The sequence below is a fragment of the Rhinichthys klamathensis genome, unplaced genomic scaffold (assembly GCF_029890125.1).
Source record: "Rhinichthys klamathensis goyatoka isolate OS25496 unplaced genomic scaffold, OSU_Roscu_1.1 h1tg000163l_1, whole genome shotgun sequence".
Classification (NCBI taxonomy): Eukaryota; Metazoa; Chordata; class Actinopteri; order Cypriniformes; family Leuciscidae; genus Rhinichthys; species Rhinichthys klamathensis.
This window is the reverse complement of record NW_026606696.1, coordinates 169,051-192,101: the sequence shown is the minus strand read 5'-3', so window position 1 is coordinate 192,101 and position 23,051 is coordinate 169,051. Positions and strand designations below refer to the sequence as shown.

The window sequence follows — 23,051 nt, the reverse complement described above, 5'->3', positions numbered from 1 at the left end:
AAAGGAAACACATGACAAGCCATGTGCTCACAATAAACAGAACTAGAACACAGGCACATGACAAACCGGACACTGTGGCAGGATTAGATGTGAAAATGGCCGACAATGACATTTTAAAGCATTTAAGTGAAAACAAACCTGGAAAGAGACGTGAGGATTTGGGGAGAAAAACAAGAGATTCTTAGTGCATTGCAGTGAATTATTCATGGGATATCATAAATAAAGTCTGCAGAGCAGACCACAAATGTTGTCTTTTATCATACTGCTATACAGCAAAGAGAAAAAAATAATAATCAGGAGACTATTTGCGATTAAAACGAGCTCTTGCCTCAGATATTCTTGTTATACCACGTCACATTAAAACACCATGCGTTAGTTATTCTCTTCTGAACATGAGAACATGAAGGAACGTTTACAGCTCATTCAGTCAAACGGACAGATAAGGCACAACCTTATGATGTCAAATGATTTGTTTCAGTCTTTTTGAGTGGGACTTCCTCAAACCGGAAGGCTTGAAGACCGCAGTAGTGTAAAGGTGGATATTTTTAAGCTTGTTTCTCTTACCAAACTGACAAATAGTTTTTCACTACATTTTGTTGCTGGATTTAAAAAAAAAAAAAAAGTGTAATGTGCACATTATTCTTTTAAAACTACATAACAGGAAAACAAGAGAAAATGATTGATTAAAAAAAAATATTTTTATTTTTTTAGTGCTGGGCAACATCCAAAACTAAAGTTTGTGTTTACATAATATATGTGTGTGTTCTGTGTATAATTATTTTGTATACACTTACCTAAAGGATTATTAGGAACACCATACTAATACTGTGTTTGACCCCCTTTCGCCTTCAGAACTGCCTTAATTCTACGTGGCATTGATTCAACAAGGTGCTGAAAGCATTCTTTAGAAATGTTGGCCCATATTGATAGGATAGCATCTTGCAGTTGATGGAGATTTGTGGGATGCACATCCAGGGCACGAAGCTCCCGTTCCACCACATCCCAAAGATGCTCTATTGGGTCGAGATCTGGTGACTGTGGGGGCCATTTTAGTACAGTGAACTCATTGCCATGTTCAAGAAACCAATTTGAAATGATTCGAGCTTTGTGACATGGTGCATTATCCTGCTGGAAGTAGCCATCAGAGGATGGGTACATGGTGGCCATAAAGGGATGGACATGGTCAGAAACAATACTCAGGTAGGCTGTGGCATTTAAACGATGCCCAATTGGCACTAAGGGGCCTAAAGTGTGCCAAGAAAACATCCCCCACACCATTACACCACTACCACCAGCCTGCACAGTGGTAACAAGGCATGATGGATCCATGTTCTCATTCTGTTTACGCTAAATTCTGACTCTACCATCTGAATGTCTCAACAGAAATCGAGACTCATCAGACCAGGCAACATTTTTCCAGTCTTCAACTGTCCAATTTTGGTGAGCTCTTGCCAATTGTAGCCTCTTTTTCCTATTTGTAGTGGAGATGAGTGGTACCCGGTGGGGTCTTCTGTTGTTGTAGCCCATCCGCCTCAAGCTTGTGCGTGTTGTGGCTTCACAAATGCTTTGCTGGATACCTCGGTTGTAATGAGTGGTTATTTCAGTCAAAGTTGCTCTTCTATAAGCTCTAGATAGAGCTGATAGAAACATCGACAAGGCATTTTCGCCCACAGGACTGCCGCATACTGGATGTTTTTCCCTTTCACACCATTCTTTGTAAACCCTAGAAATGGTTGTGCGTGAAAATCCCAGTAACTGAGCAGATTGTGAAATACTCAGACCGGCCCGTCTGGCACCAACAACCATGCCACACTCAAAATTGCTTAAATCACCTTTCTTTCCCATTCTGACATTCAGTTTGGAGTTCAGGAGATTGTCTTGACCAGGACCACACCCCTAAATGCATTGAAGCAACTGCCATGTGATTGGTTGATTAGATAATTGCATTAATGACAAATTGAACAGGTGTTCCTAATAATCCTTTAGGTGAGTGTATATAAATACACACATATACATGTATATATTTAAGATGTGTTATTTATATATAAAATATTTAGATTTAGATTTATTATAAATTATGTATAAATATATACAGTATATACATGCAAATATTTCTTAAATATATACATGCATATGTGTGTATTTATATATACAAAATAATTATACACAGTACACACACATATATTATGTAAACACAAACTTTTATTTTGGATGCGCTTAATCGCAATTAATCGTTGCCCAGCACAATTTCTTTTTTGCTATGCAGTCAGAAGACTTACTGACTCGCTGGTCAGAACCACATGATAAAAGGTAATTACACCGTTACACACTAACTTTATTAGTTTGACATTAACATAAATAGAAAAAACACATCCAGCAAAGACATCCAAAGAAAAGCAGGCTCACAGAATCGCCCGTAACGAGACAAAAATGTTATCAGAGCATTTCAGTGGTGCATGGATGAATGTGGCAGAGTGACGTGTCCTTGTGAAAGCCTCATCTGTTGTCCTCAGATTCATTTTGATGGTTGGAGCCACTTGTATGACGAGTGGATGGACTCAGACCATCCAGACGTCCACCCTGCTGGCTGGTGTGAAGGCACAGGACACCCCCTCAAACCTCCACCCTGCCAACCCATCACCCAGAAACCTGGTGAGATTCCTCCAGATCAATCTCTTTCCTCATTCATCTGATTCGTATGTGCTCATGTACCAAATACTCTGTCAATTCAGAGTAATATGTTTCTTTTAGGTCCCAGGGAGACCCTGACAGCCCGACAGCCCAACTTCTCCTTGTCCTATAAAAGTCTGCCTCAGCCACGCAACCCCTCCAAATACAGCTTCCACCACAGGTCATTCCTTCATGAGCCCTTACAGTGCAAAATACTCAAACTGTCAGTTTGTGTTTTGTCTTCTGATTAAAGGAGTAGTTCACTTCATGTTCATGTCTTTCTTTCTTCAGGCGAAAAGAAATTAAGGTTTTTGAGGAAAACATTCCAGGATTTTTCTCCATATAGTGACTTCAATGGGGTCCAACGGGTTGAAGGTCTAAATGTCAGTTTCAGTGCAGCTTGAAAGGCTCTACACGATCCCAGCCGAGGAATAAGAGTCTTATCTAGTGAAACCATCCGCCATTTTCTGTAAAAAAAAAACATTTCTATACTTTTTATCGTCTTGCATGTCCACGACTTCACGCATTACGTAATCACATTGAATGGTCAGGTGTGTTCCGGTTAAAAAATGTAGGGTAGGGCGAATCTCATTTTCTCCTCCAACTTCAAAATCGTCCAACATCGTTGTTTTACCTTTTATTTTTTTGTAGAGGGCGTTTGACTTAGTCTTTGCACGTTGGCTTTGTAAACACTAGGCTGGTACTTCCGCGTGACCTTTCAACATAATTATGTAATGTGTGGACCATCACAGAGCTAGTGCAAGATGAGCATTTGTGGTTAAAAAGTATATATATATATATATATATATATATATTTTTTTTTTTTTAAATGTGCGATGGTTTCACTAGATAAGACTCTTATTCCTCGGCTGGGATCGTGTAGAGCCTTTGAAGCTTCACTGAAACTCACATTTGGACCCTCAACCCGTTGGACCCCATTGAAGTCACTATATGGAGAAAATCCTGGAATGTTTTCCTCAAAAACCTTAATTTCTTTTCGACTGAAGAAAGAAAGACATGAATATCTTGGATGACCTGGGGAGAGTAAATTATCAGGAAATTTTAATTCTGAAGTGAACTACTCCTTTAAATTGTCTTGCAGTTGAGGGACAGTTTAAAAAATAATGACTGCAGAATTGAGAACAGACCCGTTCTTTGTCAAACAGAAAGTGCCCTACTCCGGGATGTGACGGGTCAGGTCATGTGACCGGGCGTTTTACGGCGCATCACTGTTTATCTGGCTGTCCGTTGGCTGAGAGGAACCAGGGCCGACTCAAGGCGGATCTCTCTGATACAGAAGGATCCAGGCGTAACCTGCTGGTCTTCGGCCAGAGAGCAAAAAAGTCACGATATCACGGCAGGCAAGACGATATTCACTTTTGTTGTGTTAATCAAGTATATCACTGCAAAAAAATGCCTTTCTTACTTAGTATTGTAACGAAGTTAAAGCTCAGGGAAGAAGGAGGCGGGAACCGGCGAACGTTCAACGGAACTTTAATATCAAAATAAACAAACAACAAAACCAAAGTAAAGCAGCAGCCCCTCAAAGACGACTGCCGCACAGAAACATAATAAAAGCACAACATAAATAGTCCAGACCTGGTCCTCTCTCTTCCTTCACTGTCATCACTCCTCCTTTGATCATTATGAGCTCCTCCGTGAGACTCGCTCCGTTCCCACGGCTCTCGGCCCCGCCCTGCTTTCCACAAGTATTTTTGTCTTGTTTCCAGTCCAAATATGTAAAAGTAAATAAGTAAAATGACAAGATATTATGACTTGTTTTCTAAAAAAAAATTATAATAATAATTAAGTGAGTTTCTGCTTAAAACAAGAAAACTTATCTGACAATGGGGTAAGAAAAATAATCTTAATTCAAACGGAAATACGTTTTTTTTTTTGGTACCCTATTGGGCGATAATTTTGCTTGTTTTCACTTTTTTTCAGAAAACAAGACATAATATCTATAGAATTTTTAGATATTTGGACTGGAAACAAGACAAACATACTAAGTAAGAAAAAAAATTTTGCAGTGAATTGCATATTTGTAAAATTAACAATATTGCAGTTATGTAAACATTAAATTAATAGTCACCTTTCTTTGCTGTCCGCAGGATCGGTCGCCCCCCTAAATATCGTAAAAGTCAGCAAAGAAATTGTCAGAGTGAGTTTTACTTTCCTACATTTTCTATATTTGAAAGTTGAAAATTTTTATCAGTTACTGTGTTTAAATGCACAAGTATATTTTTAATAATAGTACTCATATTCCGATAATGTGTGTTCACAATATTGCCAAAAGTATTGGGACACCCCTCCAAATCATTGAATCCAGGTGTTCCAATCACTTCCATGGCCACAGTTGTATAAAATCAAGCACAGAGGCATGCACATGCTTCTACAAACATTTGTGAAAGAATGTGTCGCTCTCAGGAGCTCAGTGAATTCAAGTGTGGTACCGGGATAGGTTGCCACCTGTGCAAGAAGTCCATTCGTGAAATTTCCTCACTAATAAATATTCCACGGTCAACTGTTAGTGGTAATATAACAATGGAAGCAATTGGGAACAACAGCAACTCCGCCACGAAGTGGCAGGCCACGTAAAATCACAGAGCGGGGTCAGCACATGTTAAAGCGCACAGTCCGCAGAAGACGCCAACTTTCTGCAGAATCAATAGCTACAGACCTCTAAACTTCGTATGGCCTTCAGATTAACTCAAGAACAGTGCGTAGAGCTTCATGGAATGGGTTTCCATGGCCGAGCAGCTGCAGCCAAGCCTTACATCACCAAGTGCAATGCAAAGTGGTGTATGCAGTAGGATGCAGTGGTGTAAAGCGCTGTAAAGCGTGGGATGCAGTGGTGTAAAGTGTGGGATGCAGTGGTGTAAAGCATGGGATGCAGTTGTGTAAAGCGTGGGAGAAGTGGGATGCAGTGGTGTAAAGCGTGGGAGCAGTGGGATGCAGTTGTGTAAAGCGTGGGAGCAGTGGTGTAAAGCGTGGAATGCAGTAGGATGCAGTGGTGTAAAGCATGGAATGCATGCAGTGGTGTAAAGCGTGGGATGCAGTGGTGTAAAGTGTGGAATGCAGTGGTGTAAAGCGTGGGGTGCAGTGGTGTAAAGCGTGGGATACAGTGGTTTAAAGTGTGGGATGCAGTGGTGTAAAGCATCGGATACAGTGGTGTAAAGCGTGGGATGCAGTGGTGTAAAGCGTCGGATGCAGTGGTGTAAAGCATGGGATGCAGTGGTGTAAAGCGCGGGATGCAGTGGTGTAAAGCGTGGGATGCAGTGGTGTAAAGCGTGGGATGCAGTGGTGTAAAGCGTGGGATGCAGTGGTGTAAAGCGTGGGATGCAGGGGTGTAAAGCGTAGGATGCAGTGGTGTAAAGTGTGGGATGCAGGGGTGTAAAGCGTAGGATGCAGTGGTGTAAAGTGTGGGATGTAGGGGTGTAAAGTGTAGGATGCAGGGGTGTAAAGCGTAGGATGCGGTGGAGTAAAGCGTGGGGGGAAGTGGTGTAAAGCGTGGGGTGCAGTGGAGTAAAGCGTGGGGTGCAGTGGAGTAAAGCGTGGGATGCAGTGGTGTAAAGCGTGGGATGCAGTGGTGTAAAGCGTGGGGGCAGTGGTGTAAAGTGTGGGATGCAGTGGTGTAAAATGTGGGATGCAGTGGTGTAAAGCGTGGGATGCAGTGGAGTAAAGCGTGGGATGCAGTGGAGTAAAGCGTGGGGGCAGTGGTGCAAAGCGTGGGGTGCAGTGGAGTAAAGCGTGGGATGCAGTGGAGTAAAGCGTGGGATGCAGTGGAGTAAAGAGTGGGATGCAGTGGTGTAAAGTGTGGGATGCAGTGGTGTAAAATGTGGGATGCAGTGGTGTAAAGCGTGGGATGCAGTGGAGTAAAGCGTGGGATGCAGTGATGTAAAGCGTGGGATGCAGTGGTGTAAAGCGTGGGGTGCAGTGGTGTAAAGCGTGGGGTGCAGTGGTGTAAAGCATGGGATGCAGTGGAGTAAAGCGTGGGATGCAGTGATGTAAACCGTGGGATGCAGTGGTGTAAAGCATGGGATGCAGAGGTGTAAAGCGTCGGATGCAGTGGTGTAAACCGTAGGATGCAGTGGTGTGAAGCGTGGGATGCAGTGGTGTAAAGCGTGGGATGCAGTGATGTAAAGTGTGGGATGCAGTGGTATAAAGCATGGGATGCAGTTGTGTAAAGCGTGGGAGCAGTGGGATGCAGTGGTGTAAAGCGTGGGAGCAGTGGGATGCAGTTGTGTAAAGCGTGGGAGCAGTGGTGTAAAGCGTGGAATCCAGTGGGATGCAGTGGTGTAAAGGGTGGAATGCATGCAGTGGTGTAAAGCGTGGAATGCGTAAAGCGTGGGATGCAGTGGTGTAAAGCGTGGAATGCAGTGGTGTAAAGCGTGGGATGCAGTGGTGTAAAGCGTGGGATGCAGTGGAGTAAAGAGTGGGATGCAGTGGTGTAAAGTGTAGGATGCAGTGATGTAAAATGTGGGATGCAGTGGTGTAAAGCGTGGGATGCAGTGGTGTAAAGCGTGGGATGCAGTGGAGTAAAGCGTGGGATGCAGTGATGTAAAGCGTGGGATGCAGTGGTGTAAAGCGTGGGATGCAGTGGTGTAAAGCGTGGGGTGCAGTGGTGTAAAGCGTGGGGTGCAGTGGTGTAAAGCGTGGGATGCAGTGATGTAAAGCGTGGGATGCAGTGATGTAAAGCGTGGGATGCAGTGGTGTAAAGCGTGGGGTGCAGTGGTGTAAAGCGTGGGGTGCAGTGGTGTAAAGCGTGGGATGCAGTGGAGTAAAGCGTGGGATGCAGTGGTGTAAAGCATGGGATGCAGAGGTGTAAAGCGTCGGATGCAGTGGTGTAAACCGTGGGATGCAGTGGTATAAAGCAGGGGATGCAATGGTGTAAAGCGTGGAATGCAGTGGTGTAAAGCGTGGGATGCAGTGGTGTAAAGCGTGGGATGCAGTGGAGTAAAGTGTGGGATGCAGTGATGTAAAATGTGGGATGCAGTGGTGTAAAGCGTGGGATGCAGTGGTGTAAAGCGTGGGATGCAGTGGAGTAAAGCGTGGGATGCAGTGATGTAAAGCGTGGGATGCAGTGGTGTAAAGCGTGGGGTGCAGTGGTGTAAAGCGTGGGTTGCAGTGGTGTAAAGCGTGGGATGCAGGGGAGTAAAGCGTGGGATGCAGTGATGTAAACCGTGGGATGCAGTGGTGTAAAGCAAGGGATGCAGAGGTGTAAAGCGTCGGATGCAGTGGTGTAAACCGTGGGATGCAGTGGTGTAAAGCGTGGGATGCAGTGATGTAAACCGTGGGATGCAATGGTGTAAAGCGTCGGATGCAGTGGTGTAAAGTGTGGGATGCAGTGGTGTAAAGCGCTGTAGAGCGTGGGATGCAGTGGTGTAAAGCGTGGGGTGCAGTGGTGTAGAGCGTGGGATGCAGTGGTGTAAAGCGTGGGATGCAGTGGTGTAAAGCGTGGGATGCAGTGGTGTAAAGCGTGGGATGCAGTGGAGTAAAGCGCTGTAGAGCGTGGGATGCAGTGGTGTAAAGCGTGGGATGCAGTGGTGTAAAGCGTGGGATGCAGTGGAGTAAAGCGTGGGATGCAGTGGAGTAAAGCGTGGGATGCAGTAATGTAAAGCGTGGGGTGCAGTGGTGTAAAGCGTGGGGTGCAGTGGTGTAAAGCGTGGGATGCAGTGATTTAAACCGTGGGATGCAGTGGTGTAAAGCGTCGGATGCAGTGATTTAAACCGTGGGATGCAGTGGTGTAAAGCGTGGGGTGCAGTGGTGTATAGCGTGGGGTGCAGTGGTGTAAAGCGTCGGATGCAGTGGCGTAAAGCGTGGGATGCAGTGGTGTAAAGCGCTGTAGAGCGTGGGATGCAGTGGTGTAAAGCGTGGGGTGCAGTGGTGTAGAGCGTGGGATGCAGTGGTGTAAAGCGTGGGATGCAGTGGTGTAAAGCGTGGGATGCAGTGGTGTAAAGCGTGGGATGCAGTGGAGTAAAGCGCTGTAGAGCGTGGGATGCAGTGGAGTAAAGCGTGGGGGGAAGTGGTGTAAAGCGTGGGGTGCAGTGGAGTAAAGCGTGGGGTGCAGTGGAGTAAAGCGTGGGATGCAGTGGTGTAAAGCGTGGGATGCAGTGGTGTAAAGCGTGGGGGCAGTGGTGTAAAGTGTGGGATGCAGTGGTGTAAAATGTGGGATGCAGTGGTGTAAAGCGTAGGATGCAGTGGTGTAAAGCGTGGGATGCAGTGGAGTAAAGTGTGGGATGCAGTGGAGTAAAGCGTGGGGGCAGTGGTGCAAAGCGTGGGGTGCAGTGGAGTAAAGCGTGGGATGCAGTGGAGTAAAGCGTGGGATGCAGTGGTGCAAAGCGTGGGATGCAGTGGAGTAAAGAGTGGGATGCAGTGGTGTAAAGTGTGGGATGCAGTGGTGTAAAATATGGGATGCAGTGGTGTAAAGCGTGGGATGCAGTGGAGTAAAGCGTGGGATGCAGTGATGTAAAGCGTGGGATGCAGTGGTGTAAAGCGTGGGGTGCAGTGGTGTAAAGCGTGGGGTGCAGTGGTGTAAAGCATGGGATGCAGTGGAGTAAAGCGTGGGATGCAGTGATGTAAACCGTGGGATGCAGTGGTGTAAAGCATGGGATGCAGAGGTGTAAAGCGTCGGATGCAGTGGTGTAAACCGTGGGATGCAGTGGTGTAAAGCGTGGGATGCAGTGGTGTAAAGCGTGGGATGCAGTGATGTAAAGTGTGGGATGCAGTGGTATAAAGCATGGGATGCAGTTGTGTAAAGCGTGGGAGCAGTGGGATGCAGTGGTGTAAAGCGTGGGAGCAGTGGGATGCAGTTGTGTAAAGCGTGGGAGCAGTGGTGTAAAGCGTGGAATCCAGTGGGATGCAGTGGTGTAAAGGGTGGAATGCATGCAGTGGTGTAAAGCGTGGAATGCGTAAAGCGTGGGATGCAGTGGTGTAAAGCGTGGAATGCAGTGGTGTAAAGCGTGGGATGCAGTGGTGTAAAGCGTGGGATGCAGTGGAGTAAAGAGTGGGATGCAGTGGTGTAAAGTGTGGGATGCAGTGATGTAAAATGTGGGATGCAGTGGTGTAAAGCGTGGGATGCAGTGGTGTAAAGCGTGGGATGCAGTGGAGTAAAGCGTGGGATGCAGTGATGTAAAGCGTGGGATGCAGTGGTGTAAAGCGTGGGATGCAGTGGTGTAAAGCGTGGGGTGCAGTGGTGTAAAGCGTGGGATGCAGTGTAGTAAAGCGTGGGATGCAGTGATGTAAAGCGTGGGATGCAGTGGTGTAAAGCGTGGGGTGCAGTGGTGTAAAGCGTGGGGTCCAGTGGTGTAAAGCGTGGGATGCAGTGGAGTAAAGCGTGGGATGCAGTGGTGTAAAGCATGGGATGCAGAGGTGTAAAGCGTCGGATGCAGTGGTGTAAACCGTGGGATGCAGTGGTATAAAGCGTGGGATGCAATGGTGTAAAGCGTGGAATGCAGTGGTGTAAAGCGTGGGATGCAGTGGTGTAAAGCGTGGGATGCAGTGGAGTAAAGAGTGGGATGCAGTGGTGTAAAGTGTGGGATGCAGTGATGTAAAATGTGGGATGCAGTGGTGTAAAGCGTGGGATGCAGTGGTGTAAAGCGTGGGATGCAGTGCAGTAAAGAGTGGGATGCAGCGATGTAAAGTGTGGGATGCAGTGGTGTAAAGCGTGGGGTGCAGTGGTGTAAAGCGTGGGTTGCAGTGGTGTAAAGCGTGGGATGCAGTGGAGTAAAGCGTGGGATGCAGTGATGTAAACCGTGGGATGCAGTGGTGTAAAGCATGGGATGCAGAGGTGTAAAGCGTCGGATGCAGTGGTGTAAACCGTGGGATGCAATGGTGTAAAGCGTCGGATGCAGTGGTGTAAAGCGTCGGATGCAGTGGTGTAAAGCGCTGTAGAGCGTGGGATGCAGTGGTTTAAAGCGTGGGGTGCAGTGGTGTAGAGCGTGGGATGCAGTGGTGTAAAGCGTGGGATGCAGTGGTGTAAAGCGTGGGATGCAGTGGTGTAAAGTGTGGGATGCAGTGGAGTAAAGCGCTGTAGAGCGTGGGATGCAGTGGTGTAAAGCGTGGGATGCAGTGGTGTAAAGCGTGGGATGCAGTGGAGTAAAGCGTGGGATGCAGTGGAGTAAAGCGTGGGATGCAGTAATGTAAAGCGTGGGGTGCAGTGGTGTAAAGCGTGGGTTGCAGTGGTGTAAACCGTGGGATGCAGTGGTGTAAAGCGTGGGATGCAGTGGTGTAAAGCGTCGGATGCAGTGATTTAAACCGTGGGATGCAGTGGTGTAAAGCGTGGGGTGCAGTGGTGTATAGCGTGGGGTGCAGTGGTGTAAAGCGTCGGATGCAGTGGCGTAAAGCGTGGGATGCAGTGGTGTAAAGCGCTGTAGAGCGTGGGATGCAGTGGTGTAAAGCGTGGGGTGCAGTGGTGTAGAGCGTGGGATGCAGTGGTGTAAAGCGTGGGATGCAGTGGTGTAAAGCGTGGGATGCAGTGGTGTAAAGCGTGGGATGCAGTGGAGTAAAGCGCTGTAGAGCGTGGGATGCAGTGGTGTAAAGCGTGGGATGCAGTGGTGTAAAGCGTGGGACGCAGTAATGTAAAGCGTGGGGTGCAGTGGTGTAAAGCGTGGGTTGCAGTGGTGTAAAGCGTGGGATGCAGTGATGTAAACCGTGGGATGCAGTGGTGTAAAGCATGGGATGCAGAGCTGTAAACCGTGGGATGCAGTGGTGTAAAGCATGGGATGCAGTGGTGTAAACCTTGGGATGCAGTGGTGTAAAGCGTGGGATGCAGTGGTGTAAAGCGTGGAATGCAGTGATTTAAACCGTGGGATGCAGTGGTGTAAAGCGTGGGATGCAGTGGTGTAAAGCGTCGGATGCAGTGATTTAAACTGTGGGATGCAGTGGTGTAAAGCGTGGGATGCAGTTGTGTAAAGCGTGGGGTGCAGTGGTGTAAAGCGTGGGATGCAGTGGTGTAAAGCGTGGGATGCAGTGGTGTAAAGCGTCGGATGCATGGGGGTAAAGCGCTGTAGAGCGTGGGATGCAGTGGTGTAAAGCGTGGGGTGCAGTGGTGTAGAGCGTGGGATGCAGTGGTGTAAAGCGTGGGATGCAGTGGTGTAAAGCGTGGGATGCAGTGGTGTAAAGCGTGGGATGCAGTGGAGTAAAGCGCTGTAGAGCGTGGGATGCAGTGGTGTAAAGCGTGGGATGCAGTGGTGTAAAGCTTGGGATGCAGTGGTGTAAAGCGTGGGATGCAGTGGAGTAAAGCGTGGGATGCAGTGGAGTAAAGCGTGGGGTGCAGTGGTGTAAAGCGTGGGTTGCAGTGGTGTAAAGCGTTGGATGCAGTGATGTAAACCGTGGGATGCAGTGGTGTAAAGCATGGGATGCAGAGGTGTAAAGCGTCGGATGCAGTGGTGTAAACCATGGGATGCAGTGGTGTAAACCGTGGGATGCAGTGGTGTAAAGCGTGGGATGCAGTGGTGTAAAGCGTGGGATGCAGTGATTTAAACCGTGGGATGCAGTGGTGTAAAGCGTGGGATGCAGTGGTGTAAAGCGTTGGATGCAGTGATTTAAACCGTGGGATGCAGTGGTGTAAAGCGTGGGGTGCAGTGGTGTAAAGCGTGGGATGCAGTGGAGTAAAGCGTGGGATTTAGTGGTGTAAAGCGTCGGATGCAGTGGTGTAAAGCGTGGGATGCAGTGGTGTAAAGCGCTGTAGAGCGTGGGATGCAGTGGTGTAAAGCGTGGGGTGCAGTGGTGTAAAGCGTCGGATGCAGTGGTGTAAAGCGTGGGATGCAGTGGTGTAAAGCGCTGTAGAGCGTGGGATGCAGTGGAGTAAAGCGTGGGATGCAGTGATTTAAACCGTGGGGTGCAGTGGTGTAAAGCGTGGGATGCAGTGGTGTAAAGCGTGGGATGCAGTGGTGTAAAGCGTCGGATGCAGTGGTGTAAAGCGTGGGATGCAGTGGTGTAAAGCGCTGTAGAGCGTGGGATGCAGTGGAGTAAAGCGTGGGATGCAGTGATTTAAACCGTGGGATGCAGTGGTGTAAAGCGTGGGATGCAGTGGTGTAAAGCGTGGGATGCAGTGATTTAAACCGTGGGATGCAGTGGTGTAAAGCGTGGGATGCAGTGGTGTAAAGCGTTGGATGCAGTGATTTAAACCGTGGGATGCAGTGGTGTAAAGCGTGGGGTGCAGTGGTGTAAAGCGTGGGATGCAGTGATTTAAACCGTGGGATGCAGTGATGTAAGCGTGGGATGCAGTGGTGTAAAGCGTTGGATGCAGTGATTTAAACCGTGGGATGCAGTGGTGTAAAGCGTGGGGTGCAGTGGAGTAAAGCGTGGGATTTAGTGGTGTAAAGCGTCGGATGCAGTGGTGTAAAGCGTGGGATGCAGTGGTGTAAAGCGCTGTAGAGCGTGGGATGCAGTGGTGTAAAGCGTGGGGTGCAGTGGTGTAAAGCGTCGGATGCAGTGGTGTAAAGCGTGGGATGCAGTGGTGTAAAGCGCTGTAGAGCGTGGGATGCAGTGGAGTAAAGCGTGGGATGCAGTGATTTAAACCGTGGGGTGCAGTGGTGTAAAGCGTGGGATGCAGTGGTGTAAAGCGCTGTAGAGCGTGGGATGCAGTGGAGTAAAGCGTGGGATGCAGTGATTTAAACCGTGGGGTGCAGTGGTGTAAAGCGTGGGATGCAGTGGTGTAAAGCGTGGGATGCAGTGGTGTAAAGCGCTGTAGAGCGTGGGATGCAGTGGAGTAAAGCGTGGGATGCAGTGATTTAAACCGTGGGATGCAGTGGTGTAAAGCGTGGGATGCAGTGGTGTAAAGCGTTGGATGCAGTGATTTAAACCGTGGGATGCAGTGGTGTAAAGCGTGGGGTGCAGTGGTGTAAAGCGTGGGGTGCAGTGGTGTAAAGCGTGGGATGCAGTGTTGTAAACCGTGGGGTGCAGTGGTGTAAAGCGTGGGATGCAGTGGTGTAAAGCGTGGGGTGCAGTGGTGTAAAGCGTGGGGTGCAGTGGTGTAAAGCGTTGGATGCAGTGGTGTAAACCGTGGGATGCAGTGGTGTAAAGCGTGGGGTGCAGTGGTGTAAAGCGTGGGATGCAGTGGTGTAAAGCGTCAGATGCAGTGGTGTAAAGCGTGGGATGCAGTGGTGTAAAGCGCTGTAGAGCGTGGGATGCAGTGGTGTAAAGCGTGGGATGCAGTGGTGTAAAGCGTGGAATGCAGTGGTGTAAAGCTTGGGATGCAGTGGTGTAAAGCGTTGGATGCAGTGGTGTCAACCGTGGGATGCAGTGGTGTAAAGCGTGGGATGCAGTGGTGTAAAGCTCTGTAGAGCGTGTGATGCAGTGGTGTAAAGCGTGGGGTGCAGTGGTGTAGAGCGTGGGATGCAGTGGTGTAAAGCGTGGGATGCAGTGGTGTAAAGCGTGGGATACAGTGGTGTCAAGCTCGGGATGCAGTGGTGTCAAGCGTGGGATGCAGTGGTGTAAAGCGTGGGATGCAGTGGTGTCAAGCGTGGGATGCAGTGGTGTAAAGCGTGGGATGCAGTGGTGTAAAGTGTGGGATGCAGTGGTGTAAAGCGTGGGATGCAGTGGTGTAAAGCGTGGGATGCAGTGGTGTAAAGCAGCCGCCACTGGACTCTAGAGCAGTGATACGTGTTCTCTGGAGTGACGAATCACGTTTCTCTGTCTGGCAATCCGATGGACGAGTGTGGGTTTGGCGTTTGCCAGGATGAACGGTACTTGCTTGACTGCATTGTGCCAAGTGTGAAGTTTGGTGGAGGGGGGATTATGGTGTGGGGTTGTATTTCAGGGGTTGGGCTTGGCCCCTTAGCTCCAGCTAAAGAAGCTCTTAATGCTTCAGCATACCAAGACATTTTGGACAATTTCATGCTGGGAACAGTTTGGGGATGTTCCTGTTCCAGGAAAAATGTAATTTGCTGCAGTAGGAAAAGCCACTGTGCCGTACAGCATATAATAAATGACTTGCGCCTCAGAGTTTGCAGACGAAACGCAATAATCATGGTCATGTTACCTTGCTTTCAGATGCAGGACAGCTATGGGAGGTAATAATACCAAACCACTTTGACGACAGATTTTGGCTAAAGGATTTCAGAATGACCAAATCAGCATTTCAGATGCTGCGCAATGAGATCGGTCCGCTGATTAGTCCACTTATGCCCTCCCATCGCGCAAAGTCACACCACTTTCTTGATGCGCATCTAGGAATTTATTCGGGAAATGTGTTTCCATCGTAGTTTATGCGTATGTTTTCTCATCAGATAAAACATTTATCTGCCTCAACTGAGCGCATATGTTTTTTATGCGCATCTTGGCATGTCCATCCAGCGTTTTTTTTTTTTTTTTTGCGATATCCCACAATGTGCATAAAAAAGGGGGATTGAAACATAGCTAGTGACAAGTGCAAGCATCTCCTTAAAAAGGACTATTTCAGTTGCTGTCAAGTATGTAAGATTCCTCTTTTAAGATTAAAAATGACCTCTCACCAGAATATGGACCTTAAATGGTCATGTAGATGTAAATGTGGTGATTGTGTCTGGTTTCAGGTATGACGGCGGAAGGGATGTACCCTTCTCTCTTCATGACGGCATTTACTGCCAACTCTGACCGAACCCTGTCTCTCTGCTGGGAGCAGCACTGTAAACTACTGCCTGGGGTTGCCGGAGTTCATGCTAGTCAAGTAGCTTCCTGGACTATAGAGGAGGTAATACTCACTTCAGTCAACTGTGTGGATATCCCTTGGTTTACAAGTTAAATGAATGGGTGTATTTCAGAGTACAAGATAACGTCCAGTTATTATTATACTGTATATCACTAAATCACTTATATATGTTTAAATACTTTTATTTTGATAACAATTTACTATGAGATTCATTAGTTAACATTAGTTAACTTCATTAGTTAGCATGAACTAATAATGAACTGAACATTTATTAATAATTGTCCATGTTAATTTCAACATTTACTAACACTTTATTAAAATCTTGTTAACATTAATGCACTGTGAACTAACATGAACAAACAATGAACAGCTTTATTTTTATTAACAAACATTAAAAAAGATTAACAAATAAAATAACAAATGCATTGCTCATGGTTAGTTCATGTTAGTTAACACATTAACTAATGTTAACTAATGAACCTTATTGTAAAGTGTTTCCTTTATTTTACATTGAAAAATAAAACATTGAACAAAACATGCAATACTCAAGAATACAACCGCACACTTCTGAACTTCTGGATATTAAAATGATGTCTGGACGCAGCAAACAACAGCCGCTGGAATGATGGCTCTATTCATTTATATCTCTGTTTGATTTCCAGGTCTTTGGATTTGTTAATAATCTTATTGGTTGTGAGGAGCAGGCCCAAATTTTCAAAGATGAAGTAAGTAAATTTCTATTAATATTGAAATAGGGTTAACTCAACGCCCCCCTGTGAACCCAACACATTGAATACATTTACATAAAATATGTGTTCAATTCACATGTGGAAATAAAATAAAGATCAGTAAAATGCCAACATATGAAATATTTTAAATAATCATATCATTATTCTAATCAAATACATTAATTGTCTTCTTATCTATATTATATCATGTAATTGAATTTATTTTAACTAAAAAAGTTGAAAACATACTGCGAATGTCATTAAAGCCTATAAATACTAAATCCATAACGAAAAGTCAATGATATTGTTCTGGATTTAATTTACTTGGGATGTTAAATTATATTACTAAACAATAATTTAATATATGGTTGGCTCCCTTTCAAAAGATCCTCACAATGAAGCGCCTTGTGCTTTGGGAAAACATCTTTGTTTGACCGATTGTGAAGTATGTGTGGCAAACACACCAAGAACTTGGCTTTAGATTATGTTTCACTAAACAAAGTTCAGGAGGAGCACGTTCAAATAATCAATCCAATTAACTTGTCATCAACAATCATCATGACTATCCCATCAGCATGAGAGGAAGCATATATAAAGGCACTCAGTCGACTCACCGACATTTCTTGACAGTTTTTCAGCATCCCTCCTCCACCCCGACTCCTCACTCTCGGCTTGCTCCTTCCACAGCCAGGAATACGGGGGGAGTACTCTGGGTTTGGGACAAATACCGAGCCCGGAGCCCTCTCCTCGAACAGCACGCCAAATGTGCATACCATTTATTCTATCTGACTTATTTGTAAGTGTGAAGTCGTGAAATAACCTCTGACGATAGCGTCACTGGAATGCGCGCTCGTGAGAGGCTATAAATAGATGTGAAACAGGTGCGCCTTCAGGTTTCTTTGTCTTCTGAGACCACATTGAGAGAGAGTGTGTGTGTGTGTGTGTGTGTGTGTGTGTGTGTGTGTGTGTGTGTGTGTGTGTGTGTGTGTGTGTGTGTGTGTGTGTGTGTGTGTGTGTGTGTGTGTGTGAAAACTATCTCTCTATCTGTCCACTATGTTAGGAGTTCGAGTTTTCAGTGTGCTTTCAGTGTGCAGTGTGTTTTCAGAATTTTCTCAGTGTGAAAAAGAGAACATCATGTTGCAAACAATCAAGGAGATGCGTGCCTCCGTGTTCACGGCCCATCCCTGATGTTGACACGCATGAGTTCTGCTTTGAGTGTTTGCTCTTGCGATCGAGCATGGTGAGTGCGCGCACTGTAAGCTGTTCTATATTAAAGTGCTTCCCACTCGTTTCACATATCTTCAAGGACAAGCCCCCACACTAAGATAGTAAGGCTCGCGAGTTGATCTGGCTGAGGAGTGAGAGACGCTCCTTTCCCTTTCGCTCACGCTCTCTCCAGATCGCTTCTTCGGATCGGGCAGAGGACGCTGCATCCCTTGTTTCTGTTGAAATGTATTTTGACACGCTGCCTCTGAGCGCTCGTCGCCCCCTATGATTAAAAGAAGAGCTACTTGAGGTGGTGACTCGTGCAGTGACCAGGTTACACAGGAACAAGAGACCCCAAGTCCACAAAGCTAGAGGACAGATTTCTGTGGAGGGGCCTGAGCGACAGTCTCTCCCCGTCTCTGAAGACCTCCATGACACATCAACTCGTTCATGGGGGAAACCATATACATCACGTGTCTTTGTGCCCTCGACGTCGATCTATTCGACTATAGTGGGTATGAGGGCACGCGGTTGCCTCAGGTTGAAGAGACTATCTCTCCCCTGGGAGCGCATCGTCATTTAAAAAGCCTACACTCCCCACCAAGCCTTGCAGAACAACATCCACGCTGGTGGGGAAAGTGTTTCAATCAGGGTCAGACTGGTGCTGCGCTGCACATCATGGTGGTGTTACAGGAATACCAGGCTGATCTGAGAGTGTGTTTGGGAGTCTTGACGAAGAGGCCGTCTCAGGGTTACGCCGAGCCACAGATGTGTCTCTCCGGGACACTAAGCAGGCGGCCTGTGTAATCAGCTGATCTATGTCAGCTTCAGTCTCCGCAGAGAGGCATCTGTGGAGGAACCTTACGGGCATCAGAGATAACGCACTGCGGACTTTGTTCCCTTTCTGTGTGGCTCAGACCCTGGTTCCTCACCTTGGGTCCCACTCTAGGTGCATGTTGTCGTCGCAAGATAGCCAAACAGATTTGGGAAAGATTTTAGGAAGTAGAGGTGGACCTCTTTGCCTCTCAAAAGACAGCACAATGCCCCCTCTCCTGCTCTCTGAGTCACATCGACCCCCTGGGCCTGGATGCCATGGCACATACGGGGCCCAGGCTGCGTCTGTATGGGTTTCCACCGATTGCTCTGCTGCCGGGAGTCCTGGCCAAGGTCCTCTTGTAGTGATTTTACTTTTGCCCATTCAAGGACACTAAGTAATGTAATGATCGGTACTCACGTCACCGTTGATGTTGCGATTTTTGGATCACTCATAAGGTGTGGTTATGAGTACATCAGATGACCACCTTCCCCCTCTCTTAATTTGAGGCACCAGTCCCACTCCCAACAGGAGGCCCTTCAATCCTTTAGGATTAATGTAAAGTGGAGGGAGCTGGTCTGATTTTTCTAAAAGATTGGTGAGATTGTTAACTTGTAGATCCTTCCACAAGGAAGACACAGGTGTAATAAAATACATTTTATTAACAAAAGATAAACAAGAATAACTAACACAACTACTAAATGAATACCATGAATGATAAAGGAATAAAGTGCATAAGATGCATAAAATACAAGTGATTAAGGCCCTGTCCACACGGACACGGGTATTTTTATAACCGTGACTTTTTTTACGCGGTTCGGCCGTTCGTCCACACGAAAACGCACTTAAACCGAACATTTTTGAAAACCCCTGCCAGGGTGAGGATTTTCAGAAACGCCGGTTACAGTGTTGTCGTGTAGACAGTGAAACCGGGGTTTTTGCCTTGCGACGTCAGAGTGTGCGCCGTTATCAGCTGTGTTTGACATCAGATTTGCGCTTCTGATTGGCCAACGTGGCTTTAGGGTTAAGGTTTATATCGCCGCCTGCTGGCGTGACATGCTCTTGACTGCGCCTGATTGCGTGTTTTTACGTTTTCATGTAGACGGAGACCGAGCATGTGTGGACGGGATTTTTTTTAAAAACGCTGTAGGAAAAACTCCGGTTATAAAAATACCCGTGTCCGTGTGGACATGGCCTAAGTTGACTGTGGCTATGGAAGAGTTACATTAACTTATGTAAAGATAAACTGTTGTTTCTCTGAAACTAATAAGGTGAAGAACCTTATTGTGCTTCAAACAAATAAATGAATGATTATTTGTTATTAACTACAGTATCATCAGCTATACTACCTCTGATGTAACTTGGAAAATCATATACTGATAATATACAACAATGAAGGAACCTTGAAGTGAAGGTTTGCTCTCCGGAGCTTAACTTTGTTGCAAATGTCTGTTTGTCTTCTGCCTCTCTGGGCCAGACTTTCAGACTTTGGTCAAACCACCTTTGTCTCTCTGGCATGGAGACTCGGGACATGCTGTAGTCATTACGGTCTCGCTGGAAGAGGACTCTGAGTGTAGCGTTTGGTAGTGTCTCTTTCCTCACAGGCTGGAGGCTCAGAACGTGGTCGTATCTGTTGCTGCCTCGTAAACTGTAGACTCAGATCATGTAATCTGTTGTTGTGTCTCTGGACGAATCAGAGGCTCACAATGGTACAGCGTATCTGTTATGTCTCACCTGATGGGAGACTCAGAACATGAATCTGTTGCTGCCTTCTCTGTAACAGGCCGGGACTCAGAACTTGGTTGATCTGTGTCTATCCCTACAGGACAGACCGGTATATCTGTTATGTCTCAGCTTCGCAGGCCGGGACTCAGGACAAGGAGTGTCTGTTGAAAGGTTACCTTTATCCCTCTCCGATGAGGAGGAGATAGTAGTTTGGCACTTCTCCATTCCTGTGCAGTGATTGGCTGCTGGCATCAGAGGCGACACACACAGTGTGGCCCACCCTTCTTTCCCCTGTGGAACTCATTTGCATAAACCACAAAGTTGGACTTCTTAAAAGTGTCTTTAAAGTTTACCAATGCATTTCAAACTTGCATTTCACACAGGCTTGGTACTAGAGATCTTCTTCTTGCCCTCTCAGAGGCGTCTGACTGTTGTCCTAGCATCTTTATCTGATGCCATTGGACAGCTTGTTTGTGATTTTCCACCAAGATCCAATCAAAATGTAGCAAACCTCTGTCCACTGCTACGGACAGGGTGGGGGTCCTGGGGGTGGGAGAAACTGTGATATGCCTTCACAAACTCCCATAAGAGCTGTGATTGTGATGTTTGGGGGAGGCACGACGAGCGCAAATATTTGTCCCAAAAGCAAAAAAATAAATACACAATAGCGTTTCTATGACTTTCCAAAAGAGTGAATATTATCAAGAGATTGATATTACGTTGCTCAGAAGAAGGGACAAAGAGAACAAAATTTGCCATCACTCCTTCAGACGTTGTATTAGAAACACTCATGCAATGACCAGTTTTCTGTAATTTAATGACAAGGTAATTAAACACAAAATATATAAACATAAATGTACATTAAATTAAAAAACAAAAACATTAAAGCTAGATTTACGATGATAAAGGGATAGTTGAAAATGCTTCTGTCATTACTCACGTTCATGTCGTTCAGGACTTGACACCCTTTAAGTGAAAATCGAGCTTTAAATGTAGTTTATGTGTCCAAGTGGTGTTTTTAATATGCTTTAAGACAAACCATGTGTAAGTTCATAAGTCGACAGCATTGCTGAGTATTTTCTCCTTAAAACTGCAGTGAACCAAAGACAGTCTCAAAAACACGGTTTGAAATCGCTGGTGTTTCTGACGTCACAAACGACCTTGTAACCAATCAGATCAACGTGTGATCGTCAACCAGTGGATCTCTGAGCTGAGTGAGTGAGTGGAGGCGGGGCTCATTTGCATATTCATAGAGCCGCGTATACTAAATGAGGCAAGGGTGTCGAGTTACATTCAAGATATTGTAAGGCATGAAGAATTTTTTCAAGGAAAAAACTTTTAAATATGTAATTTTGGTGATCAAAGGTTCCATTGCCTCAAAGTCAATTGTTTGTTTTTTTTGGATGGGCTTTTGGTTAAATGCCTAAAATAATGTTGGTGGTGAACACAAGCTTCAGATATTTTCACATTTTTTTCTACAACATAAAATACATCAGTAATACCCCTCTCATGATGTTATTAAAGCTTTTACTTGTCTTGAAAAAGGCGGTTGTTAACAAGTGGCTAAATAGCACTACAGATGTTGTGGGAGACATTACTCGTCATCACACGGATCAGGTAAACTCATCTACTCACTTATTCTGTTTATAACCGCGCTCTTGAAAACTATTATAACTCAAACTTTCATGGAAAGTGTTTTAAAATAAAGACTGAAAGAGTTTGTATTTAGGCTTTATAATTCATAAAAGTTTTTCATTTGTGAAGATTATCACGATGGACAAAACATGTAAGAATCATAAGATTTTTTTTGTTCACAGAACTTATTTTTTCCAATAAGCCAATGCGAAAATCCTACTGGGTTTTTGTCAAGGGAACCAGGGTGATGCAGACATACGGGTTGGCCTACAAACACACGTCATCATCACCGCAGCGCTTGTTTGCTCAGCGGAAGCTCAACCGTAGATGCTTGATGAAAACCCTCATTGGTTTTTGCAGAAGTGTGACACGCACGCACGAATCTCATCGATTCGCCAACAAGCATGCAAGCTTCAGTTTACCAAATTTGAATGTGTACATTCACTGATCAATGTTTATTATAGAACAGAATAGAATTTATAAAAGAATTTAGATGCAGAATAGCCTAGGAAGAAGCACAACACTCTGGACAGCATAGCAATTATGCTTAGCAACACCCTGGCAACCAGCCAACACACTACAACATTTTTTCTTAGAAAAAATGTTTCTATATATTATATTACATTTTAAGAAATGTTCAGGTATATCATTGAGTGGTGTTGCGTTACATGTCGCTTGAAGTTTCTTGTTCCAGCTGGTCACTGATACAGCGTCACTTTTCTCTGCAGATGATCGATGGAGAGGCCTTCCTTCTTCTGACTCAAAATGATATTGTGAAGATCATGAATATAAAGCTAGGACCAGCGCTGAAGATTCACAACGCCATTTTAGTGTTCAAGAGCACAGACGAAGGCCTGAAGTGAGCAACTCGTCTCCAAGCTCCTCATGCCGCAACGATCCATTCAGAATCCGCCATCTAATCACGTGTTTGGTGTTTAACGTCTGAACCCACCAGAGAGAGAGAGAGAGAGACAACCAGAGCAGGATGAACGAAACATGAAACAGTACAGCCTAGCTGAGCTTCGATGCTGCTTTATTTCAAAAGCGAAATGACACGTTCTGATAAAGAACAACCCGATCTGAAACCACCGCGCAGGATTTTTTGTATTTGGAGAGTTAACTGAAATCTACATTTGTTCTCAGTGTGTGAAGTGAAATATCAGGGCAGATTTCAGTTGATTGGTGCTACTGTCCCCTTTATTAGCGCCCTGATGGTGTTTATGCACTTTACCTGAGGAGCCACTAGAGGGAGCTGTCCTTTAGACAATCTGAGCCAACTAAACCAATTGTTTGGGGACCGTTAACTATATTTGCCCTCAGTAACAAAGTGCTACTGACACTGTGGTGTTAAATGAGCTATTTTACCGAGTTTGGATTGTCATGTCAGTGTTGTTATTTTTGTATGAATGGAAACCCCGAGGGGTAAATAGTAACCGGGGAAGGTTTTAGGTGATCTATGTTTCTCTCTCTGATGGGAAATTTTAATAATGTACAGTTGAGTAACAATGTCGTTCAGTTCATCAACATGAATAAATGTTTAATTCAAGTCTGGTTTCTGCTTGTGTTTAGTGGTGTGTGTGTGAATGATACATGAAGTCTTGCTGCTTGTAGAAGAGTAGTGCTATTTCTGGATGCCTGA

The 23,051-nt window shown here is 45.7% G+C and overlaps 1 protein-coding gene across 1 annotated transcript in view; it reads left to right on the top strand.

Moving 5' to 3' along the window:
• The window catches only part of l3mbtl1 (L3MBTL histone methyl-lysine binding protein 1), a gene marked incomplete at its 5' end in the record, with an annotated part of 29,529 nt that extends 6,803 nt beyond the window's left edge, over nt 1-22,726 (top strand). Inside the window, 7 exons of the mRNA XM_056259063.1 lie at nt 2,514-2,652; nt 2,752-2,851; nt 3,837-4,031; nt 4,782-4,831; nt 15,189-15,346; nt 15,967-16,029; nt 22,141-22,726. Coding sequence (XP_056115038.1) covers nt 2,514-2,652; nt 2,752-2,851; nt 3,837-4,031; nt 4,782-4,831; nt 15,189-15,346; nt 15,967-16,029; nt 22,141-22,275 — 840 coding nt within the window. The remainder of the gene's footprint in view (nt 1-2,513; nt 2,653-2,751; nt 2,852-3,836; nt 4,032-4,781; nt 4,832-15,188; nt 15,347-15,966; nt 16,030-22,140) is intronic.
• Nucleotides 22,727-23,051: the final 325 nt, after the last annotated feature.